The sequence below is a fragment of the Sinocyclocheilus grahami genome, unplaced genomic scaffold (assembly GCF_001515645.1).
Source record: "Sinocyclocheilus grahami isolate Dianchi unplaced genomic scaffold, SAMN03320097.WGS_v1.1 scaffold1204.1, whole genome shotgun sequence".
Classification (NCBI taxonomy): domain Eukaryota; kingdom Metazoa; phylum Chordata; class Actinopteri; order Cypriniformes; family Cyprinidae; genus Sinocyclocheilus; species Sinocyclocheilus grahami.
In genome coordinates, this window is record NW_015506383.1 from 181,174 (window position 1) to 191,839 (window position 10,666).

The following is a 10,666-nucleotide window of genomic DNA, read 5'->3' on the forward strand; positions in this document are numbered from 1 at the left end:
CCCCGTCTATACAACAAAGGTATTAAAAAAAACAAAAAAAACATGAAATTTGAAGTTTTTCCAAAAACTAATATCAGTCCCAACTCATGCTCTATGAATTTTGTCACACAGCCTCATTTTCTAGGTCCTGACTCAACCCTGAACAATAAATCATGTTGTCAATCCTGCTGAGATGTCCCTACCATTGGCCTTGTAGAGGGACGAGGGGCACGAGAGGGTGGAGCGGGGGGCACAGTGATCTCTAAATTTAGCTCCATATGACTGTCCCTTCAAACCAAATGCTATGGTGAAGCTATAGTGGATCTGAGTGCTATTTTTAACTTGCATACTTTCTCGCAGTCATGTTGGTTTAGGGCTCAACGAAATAACATAGACATTTTCGCTTAATAACATCAGAACCACAGCTCAAGTTCTGTTTTCTTATAGCCTGTCTGACTTATATTTGAGGTAGCTTGACACTTAGCACCTGGTGTTTAAATAGCTGAATTCCTTTGCAAAACCATATTTGCTAGTTCATGGTGACAAACAGATGGCTCACATGTCCGGTGTCAGCACGCTGAGGGAACAAGTATGTTCCTCTGTCAGATAGTTGAGAGTTTCTTTTGAGCACTTGCTGATTGTCTTTGTTATATTAGCACTGCAAGCTTTGTATACATTGCTTGTTGTGAATAAAAATCATGATGTGTACATGATTACTGACTTGCTGTAAAGCTTATGTGGTGTGTAGTTGAGGTCCATTTATAGAAATGACTTAATTTTATTGGAGGGTATGGGGTGGATTTAGTTGCTGGTACTGTTAGTGTGAGCTGGAACTGATCTGTGTGTGTGACTGTGAATGTTCATCACATTTAACCTCCTTCTCTCCTTCTGCTTAGACGTGAAGAGACAAGCAGGAGACTGAAAAACGTGAGTTTTTCTGCTATTAAAAGCTTGTTCTTAATCACAAACCAATAACTTCTGAACTAAACGGTGCACCAAGTGAGTCTATGCATGGTTTGTCTTTAATGTAAACAATTTGGCCTTTGACTCTTTAGTTTGCATACTTATAAATTTTATCTCGTCGCAGTCTTCTGCTGAAGGTGTTATTGCGGTGTCATTTAAAGCCACTTAAAGGACTGCTTTGCATGCACTATAATATATATGGATTAATGACTCCATTGAAGAACAACGTTTTGAAATGAACAATTGTTTAATTTAGAAAAATGTTTTAGTGTTACACCTCCATGTGGTTCTCAAAAAGCTCTCTTGCTCACGATTGTCTCAGATTTTTCTCCAGTGTGCTCATGATTGTTTCAGAGTAAGTAATGTTAGGGGAAAAAGATAAGTGGTACTGATGATGACTAATGATTGATTGTAATTCGAGTTTTGAATATGTGAAAGGAATTTGAACTGGAACTGCACAGCATCTGCATGTACAGTCTGCTATGCTTCTTTGTTTCATTGGTAATATGTTGTTTTGCTAATATTTGATAACTCATTAGAATAATTAATCTTAGAGATCCAACAGGCACCACAAAGCCCTGTTGTCTTCATTGTCTTGTACGTGTGCCACATTCCTGTCCTGTTGGCACCCTGTGTGTGTGTGTGTGTGTAAATGGTCAAAGTTTTATAGATGAGAAAAGGAATGTAACTGGGACACAGAAGCCATTCATGTCACACGCAATCACGCACAGCACTGAATTCTCAGGGGCTTTGCTTTTGTGTCATTTCATATTAAAACTTGTGAAAGTGAAAATTCTGATTTAAATTAATAAATTATAAATTAATATCTACATGTTAATTAGGGAAAAATACAGATTCAAGTTTATCTTCCTCTTCTTTTTCTTTTTTTTCTCAATTATATTTTGTCCTCGTTTGTTTGAAGTGGGGTTTTTATTTATTTTTTTTTTTTTTACCGCTTTTTCTGTCATCCTGTTATTACATACAGGTTTTGATAACTATATACTGGTTGGGGAGGAAGGCCCAGTCTGATCCGTTTTACACTGGACCACAGCTGAATCTAAAAGCCTTTGAAGGTTTGCTGGGCACAGCATTATCTAAGGTATTTACTTCTGATGCGATTTTTCTTCTTCTTCCCTTTTCTCTTTTATTCAGAGAAAGTGCAATGCAAGTTTGAGAGCTGATGCACAAGATCAATTAATGTTAGTTTGATGCGTTTATAACCTAAAATACCTTTTTAATACAGTGAAACTTTTACATTGTTTTTCTTTTGTTTTTAATTTTTAAATGAAATTATTGTATAAAATAAACAAGGATGAAATCATCAATGTTTCTAAATTAGAAATGTCAGTTTTTTTTTGTTTATAGCTTGCCTTCAATGTAAAGAATTATTTTAAATCATTTAAAATATTTAACAATAATAATAACGATTATTTTTATTATATTAAATATTTTTAAAATAAACAAGGATGAACAAGTCAGAGTTGTTGCACAAACTATAACATTTAAATTTGTTGTTTATACTAGCTTAAAATTCTTCTTCTTCAAAGTATTTATAAAACAAGGATGTGAGATTCTGTTGTGCAAATGATGAAATGCCAGTTTGATGTTTATAGTTTAATACCTTAAGTGATTTTTTTTACTTACTTATTATTATTATTATTATTATTATTAAATAATAGCAAAATAAACAAGGGCGTAAGTCTGAGATTTGTTGCACAATGATAAAATGTCAATTTAATGTGTCTACAACTTAAAATACCTTCTCATTCAATTTTAAAACATTTCACATAAAGTTTCTATCAAGTGTTTATGCATTGGAATATATCCATAAGACAAACAGGCCCCTCACTAGTCCGAATCATTACATTACAGTTGAGTCTCGTGTGATTGGACTCGGTGTTTTTTACAAAGGATGTCATGCAGGTCCATGTTTGGCTCCTGATAAAATGATTGTCAAGCGCAAGTCAGTGTTGTCAGTCTCCGCATAGTAATTATCAAAGAATTGACCGACACATTGCTCAGCATTTAGGTAATTTCTTCAGTCAGTAAAATGGAAAAACCACAGTAAAAGTCTACTGGAGCTCAAGTCTGTTTACTAAAACTCACTTTTCAACCCTCTCTGAAGTTTTGGCTCTTTATTCACCTTCTTCAGGCTCTGGAGGAGTCTGTGCAGTCCAAGTCGAGTGTGAGGGACAGTGGGTACGCAGAGGGCTGGTTCTCTGACAGGGAGGATCTGTTCGGTCTGAAGCAGTCGGGCTACAGGAGAGAGGACTCAGTCGAGAGCCTGGACTCAGTGGAGTCTCGCACACTTAGCGTGGCTTCAGACTGCACACTTAGAGTCGGCAGTGAAGGTAAGACTGGTTGTGTGTGTCTTTGTTGTTTTTTGTGTGTGTGTATGTAATTGTGTAATAAGGTCCTTTTTTTATTGTACTTGTGCTCTATTTGATTTGGTCATCACAGTGGGAACTTTGCAGTGAACAATGGGTGTTAACATGCACTGATTTTCATTAATCTGACTTGAATCACATTTCAGATTCTGAAAGTACTGTTTATATACACACTTTCAAAAGTTGTGAGTCAGTTTTGTTTTTATTTTTAGAAATGTAATTATTTTATTCAGCATGGATGATTTAAATGGATTAAATGTGACAGTAAAGACACATACATTTGTTACAAAAAGTTCTCTAAAAAAAGGTGTTTTTAATCAATTCATCAAACAATCCTGAAAAAAAACAAGAAATGTTTTTTGAACAGCAAATCAGCTTATTAGAATGATTTCTGAAGGATCATGTGACACTGAAGACTGGAGCAATGATGCTAAAAGTTTAACTTTACCATAACAGGAATAAATCGCAATTTAAATGGTAATATTTCACAATATTAACATTTTTATTGTATTTTTGATCAAATAAATAGTCTTAGGACTGCATTTGCAAGAGACGTCTTTCAAAAACATTCAATCTTACCAACCCTCGACTTTTGAACGGTAGTGTTAGTGTACACACCCTAACCTTTGTGATCTGATTCAAATATTAATTTACATGGTCATTGCATTTATTTAGAACAAAATTTCTGTGCAAATGCAGTCTGTCAGTCTGTATCAGAGAAAAGCCACTGCAGGAGTTTTACTGGAACTAACTGATATCGCTTTTTATCAAATATTCAGTGTCCGCTTTACTGAGCACTTCGTAATAAGTAAATAAACGTGAACGTTGTATGACCTAAATAAACATACACATCATGACTGTGCATGTGCACAAGGTCTTTCTGAATCCAATTGAGAAAGTAGTTTTGCAGTAAGCTAATGGCTAATGTTTTCATATTTAGCAAATTATTTAAGATCTACACCACCCCTTTTAATCAGATTGAAATTTCATTCCAGTAAAGCTCATTTGGATCAATTAAGGAGTTTAAATTAAATGAAGGCATTTCAGTCCCATTGAGCCAACGATCCAATTATTAACTGATTATTAGTTTGCATGTAAATGTACACATTTTTTCTTAAACTCAATTGAGCAAAATTGTCAGACATTTGCTTCAAGACATAATGGTCCATACTGCTTAAATATCTCTAAGTGTTATCACTAAAATCACAATGTCTTGTTGACTTTGTGACTTTGATATTGCATTTCTCAAACACTTGGTAATGAAAGTTTGCTACCTAGACCTTGTCCCTTCACCCCATCCATTCACACAAGTGTGACATTCCTGATCGTTCCACACCCATTCGGTAATGCATAGAGCTGATGCCAACTGAAAGATGGAAGACTGTAGGGTGCTCTAGGGTTGTCATGATACTAAAATGGTAATGCCAAAGCAAAATAAAGTGCTGTTTAGGAACTATACACACACACACACACACACACACACACACACACAAATAAGACAGTGGCATCATGTAGCCTGCAAGTAAATACTGAAGAGCAACAAAACAAGCAATAGACTCTTAACGCGTGACTGCTCTAGACCTCTTCACAAGATTCTGCACACAAATATGTGAGGTGTGTTTGACATCTCACTTGACTGTTGATTTTGTTTATCATCTTTCTTTTACTCTGTTGTGATCTCCCAGGTTGCTGTAGTGACGCAGAAGCAGAGCATTGCTTCAGGATGGCAGAAGGCAGTAAAAGTGATGCCCCCATCAGGGAAAGAGTGCATGTCCCATCTGCCTTGAGGAAGAAAAGGCAGGAATACCAGCTGGGAGGCAGGAGTTATGCAGGCAACCTCACTAGGTATGATGCACTCTTTTCTGGCTCACTTCGCTTCAAAAACTGATTCCGCATACAAATGTTGGATGACAACTTTTGCTAAGCTTATAACGGATATACAGCAGGGTGTCGATGGGTTTTGAATTTTAAATTTACTCACTAAAATGTCCAAAAAAGCCCTTAAGAATCTTAAATGCTCGTTTAAAATTCTTGAATGTTTTTGTCATTTGTTTTGTCATGTGTATATATCCTGCTTGAGCTTTGAGATCATGCAGGTTTGCTGTTCAAACTTAAAGGGGTTATATGATGCGATTTTCAATTTTTCCTTTCACTTTGGAGTGTTACAAGCTCTTGGTGCATAAAGAAGATCTGTAAAGTTGCAAAGACTAAAGTCTCAAATCCAAAGAGATATTCTTTATAAAAGTTAAGAGTCAGCCACGCCTACCTAAAACGGCTCGTTCTAACATAGATGCTCGTTCCCACACGTCTATGTCACGATGTGGGAAGATTTGCATAACGCCGCCCAAATGTTCACGCAAAGAAAGAAGGCTTAACTTTTATTCTCGCTGTAGTATTGTTGCTGTTGCCATGTCGTGTTTGGCCTTCCAAAAGAGGATGATATCCGCTTCGTCATGCCTAGAGCTGATCCGTGCTGGTCTCTGAGGACATACATCAACTTTGCGCTGTCGATCACCGGATCAGCTTTCACCGTGGACGAAGCGGAGTCCAGCCCGCCTCAGCATCAACTTTGCGCTGTCGATCAGCTTTCACCGTGGACGAAGCGGAGTCCAGCCCGGAGTCGTCACATGTGGTTGCCGCAAGCCTCCTTTGTCGAATCCGCCGTGCAACGCTCACTCAAGCCGCTGTGTGTTTCGTTGTGAAAGCGAAACTACTTTGTTTGGCCTTCCAAAAGAGGACATAATGTTTCTATAAAGCGGGGCAGTTCCAACTTTGCAAGGACAGTCTGGCGCTTCTGACTCGCAGCCTGTAAGTACGTTTTTTCTATTTAAAGAATTTGCCACTGATGATTCAAACGCGAGCTTGAGCGGTGTAGAGTAGTGCTTGTTGTTTGTCATTTCTCCGATCACAAATGCAGACATGGTTTTATGTTTATGCGGCGCAATACGCAACACAAAGCGTAAAATCACAGTATAAGTCATTATAATCCGTAATTATGTCCTCACTGGATGCAACATGCCTCGTTTGTAATGTGTTTTATTGGTTTTGTCTCGTCACGCCGGGACACATGGAAGCACAGTATGTTAAGGGGCATAACATTTCCGTCACACACTTGAGGTATTCAGCCAATCACAACACACTGGATAGCTGGCCAGTCAGAGCACACCTCGCTTTTCAGACCGATGAGCTTTGTAAAAATCAACGCGTTTCAGAAAGGCGGGGCATAGAGAAGCAATAATGTACATTATGTGGAAAATGTGTTTTTTGAACCTTAAACCGCATAAACGCATTGCATTACACCAAATAATGTTCTTTTTAGCAACATCATGTGACCCCTTTAAAAGAAACAAATTAAGTTGTAAAAAAACCATTAATGTTGTCCATATAAAATGGTATTTTCTTCAGTTTTATTGTTGATAGTTTCTTATGTAACAGGGTTGGCTGTAACAAATATATTGTGCGTGTAATTGGAGGTGGTTTTCTTAGTCTGTCCACCATCTTTTGGCTGTAGTGAAAGTGGGAGGGGCTTATGCCACGACCTTCCTCCTGCTTCTGCCTTCCTCCAATGGGCAAGCAGTTACCAGAGTGACAGTGACTCTGATGCGGATCGCGCTGAACCAGACCTTGTGCAGGACGACCTAGCGAGTCGCAGATTTCACTCTGTAACCTCCGTGGCCCCAGTGAACTTTGCTATCCCTTCAAAGCCTCTAGGACCCAGGGTGGCCCCTATGGTGACCCCAAGTGCTAGGAAGTCATGGCTCACCTTGTCAGATGCCTCACGGCTGGCCGCAGTGCCGCCCCAGAGATCAAACCAGAGGTCAGAGTTTAGAGAGTGTTTCAAATATAGACTGTGTCTACCGTGGTGCCCTAATATTTGTGCTTATGTACATCCAACTGGTCCTTACTACTTTTCGTTCATCTGTTGATTGTAACTAAATAAGCTTTATTAATTTAGAAGACATGCTTAGTTTTTCCTAAACTGGTGTTCTACTGTAGTGGAGCTCATTTGGAAGAATTGCTTGGCGTGATCCTTCAATTTTATCTTGGCACTGTGTGGGTCTTCACTAATTTGCTGTTCATTCATCTCATTACTAGAACTGCTTGTGGTTTGTAAACTTTGCTTCCTTTTTAATGGAGCTTAATTTAGATCTAATGTAGCAGTTGTGGCCATCTTGAGAGTGTAACAAATTATTAATTTGGTAACATCCTTCTAATCTCTGAGCTTAATTTCAGTGTTTCATTTCCCTAGCCTCGTATTTATTGGTGTGAGATGATTTGGCCAAAGCTGTGTATGATAAAAAAAAAAAAAAGGCCTGCGCACATCCACTGCAAGCATAGAAAAAGGGCTGTTTTGGAAAGTTGAACTTAATAACAGTGAATAACTCTGCAAACAGCCACTAAAACTGCATTTGTGCAGTAATTTCTATAAGATCCCAGCAAAATGAAACCTACAACATTTGTTTTACGATTGTTTTACAGTGGGCTTTAACCAAAAATCTCCAATAACTAAAGATCTCTTGGGAGTTTCTTGAGCTGATTTAGTGTTACATGTGATTTTAATAGTTTTGCAACACGGATATCATTATATAATGTAATAAATTCTGTGTATGCGCCATTGTGACAACTGGAGCTCTGTTCATATGCTGTAATGTTTGTGTCTGTCTGACATGTCACAGTCTGAAGTCAAAGAACTTGCACTGAAATGTCAAATTAACTTTTTGGGCCAATAAAAATACCAGCTGTGAATTTATTTTTATTGATTTATTTATTTTCTTTTGTGTGTGTGTTCCATGATCGATAGTAAGTCATGAGGGTGGGTAAATGAATTTATTTGTGGGTGTGCTCTTCTTTTTAATTGATCCTCTATTGGGAGAAACTAAAAATAAATCCATTTACTATAAAGACAGTTTCACAATCAAATATTTTCATGATTTCCCAGATATCCCATGAGACACTCTCGGTACACAGGGTGAGTTTTGCAATTTTTGATGTTGCTTCAGTGTCATCTTGCAATAACAAACTCCTGATTGCTTTTGCATTTGTGGCTCCATTACGCAGGCTGCTTTTTTTTCTATAGGAATGTGTGCATTTTGAAGGAGATGTCCCTCAAGTAAATTATAAAATCAATCATCACGCAGCATTTTACAAATTGCTACATGCTATATAGCAGTATCTTGCATTCTGTCTCTCCCGCATCGTTAAATCGTTATTTTACGGCATAAGCTTTAATGCATACGCTTATTTATGTTGTATTGTAATATTATACTATTATTTTTTTTCCATCACTGTGTGCAGTTTTTGCTGGTTTATCTCTCGATTAAGTTTATGATGCTAATGTCTTTAACACTGCTTTTACGGGGTACAGTTCAAGTCTTAACCTCTAGATGTCAGTTTAACATAATTATAAAAGTCAACATTCCAAACTTCTGGGCTTTTGAATGGAGATTAACATTTAAATGACCATGTCCATCTCCACTCAACAGAAGCAAATCTATGGGTGACATCACACTGGAGCCCATTCCACAGGAGTCTGACACCTGCTCCAGCTTTGACCAGATGGGGTCACGGCATATTCACCAGCTGTCTGTTGAAGAGGTGACCCTTGACCCCTCAGCCATACAGAGAATTCAGCAGGAGCAGTTACAAAGCATCCGGGACAGAATAAAGGAAAGTGAAGCCAAGTGGCATGAAGTAAGTGATGCTTATTTGCATAACATTTTATACATCATGGTTGTGGAACTACTGAACACGCAGATTTGAGTAATAAAATAAATGTTTACAGGGATAGTTCACCCAAGAAAGGCAATTGTCAGCATTTACTTACCCTCGTGTTGTTTTAAACCTGTATGTGTTTCTTTCACCTGTGGAACATAAAGGAAGATATTTTAAGAATTGTATAGACAAAAGCAATATTGTATATTGTTAGTATATTTCTCAGAAAACAGGATATTTCTCAAAATATCATATTCTGTGTTCCACAGAAGAAAGAAAGTCAAATGGGTTAATGACTATATATATATATATATATATATATATATATACATATACATATACATATACATATACATATATATATACATACACAGTGCCTTGCGAAAGTATTCATACCCCTTCATTTTTTTTAATGTTGCTGCCTTATGTTAAATTGCCTTAAATTACTTTTTTCCCGACATCATTCTACACTCCATACACCATAATTGCAAAGCAAAAAACAGGTTTCTTTGCAAATTGATTAAAAATAAAAAATGGAAATGATTCCATTGCATAAGTATTCAAACCCTTATCTGGGACAGCTGAAATTTAGCTCAGGAGCATTCATATTGCTTGTAGATGTTATTACACTTCAAGTGAAGTTAACAAATTCAACATAAGTTGGCAAATTCAATTGAATGGGTATGATTTGGAAAGGCACACACATTTTAATAAAAGGTCTAATGGCTGTAAATGCATATCAGAGCAAAAACCAAGCCCTGAGGTCAAAAGAACTGCCTGTAGAGCTCAGAAACAGGTTTGCCTCAAGCCACACATCTGGGGAAGAGTTCAGAAAAAAATTCTGCTTCATTGAAGGTTCACAGAATCGTGTAGCCTTCATTATCCATAATGGAAGACGTTTGAAACAACTAGAACTCTTCCTAGAGCTGGCCTCTTGACCAAACTGATGCAGAAGGGCCTTGTCTAGACTGATAGTATCTCTAGTTGAGCTCCATGATCATATATGCAGATGGGAGAAACCTACAGAAGGACAAACATCACTGCAACACTCCACCGATCTGGGCTTTATGTCGGAGTGGCCAGACTCAATCTTCTCCTCAGTGAAGACACCCAAAAACCCACTTGGAATTTGCAAAAAAGCACCTAAAGGACCCTTAGACTGTTGAGAAACAAGATTATCTGGTTTGATGAACCTCAGTTCCAATCATAATGTTTGAAGGAAACCAGGCACTGCCCATCACCTTGCAGAGTATCATCCAAAAAGTAAAGTGTACTGGTAACAGTCTCATGCTGTGGGGCTGTCAGAACCTCCAGAAGGTTCACCTTCCAACAGGACAATGAACCTAAACACAGCAAGGGTGGTTTATAGATGGCTCTGTGACTCTGTGAAAGTGGCCCAGCCACAGCCTGGCCTTGAACCCAATCAAATATTTCTGGAGAAACCTGAAAATGTGCGTTTGCCCCCATCCATCCTGACAGAGCTTGAGAGGTGAAGAGGCGAGGAGAAGAATGACCGATAATTGCCAAATGATGATGTGCAAAGCTTGTCGCATCATACCCAAAAAGACTTGAGGCTGTTAAGGTGCTTCAGCTAAGTAATGAGTTAATAAATACTTATGCAATGT

The 10,666-nt window shown here is 37.8% G+C and overlaps 1 protein-coding gene across 1 annotated transcript in view; it reads left to right on the forward strand.

Moving 5' to 3' along the window:
• Nucleotides 1-769: 769 nt before the first annotated feature.
• Nucleotides 770-10,666, forward strand: part of LOC107567983 (LIM domain only protein 7-like) — a 36,874-nt gene continuing 26,977 nt past the window's right edge. The window contains exons 1-7 of the mRNA XM_016253813.1: nt 770-774; nt 876-906; nt 1,928-2,041; nt 3,095-3,293; nt 5,015-5,174; nt 8,269-8,298; nt 8,813-9,020. Coding sequence (XP_016109299.1) covers nt 770-774; nt 876-906; nt 1,928-2,041; nt 3,095-3,293; nt 5,015-5,174; nt 8,269-8,298; nt 8,813-9,020 — 747 coding nt within the window. The remainder of the gene's footprint in view (nt 775-875; nt 907-1,927; nt 2,042-3,094; nt 3,294-5,014; nt 5,175-8,268; nt 8,299-8,812; nt 9,021-10,666) is intronic.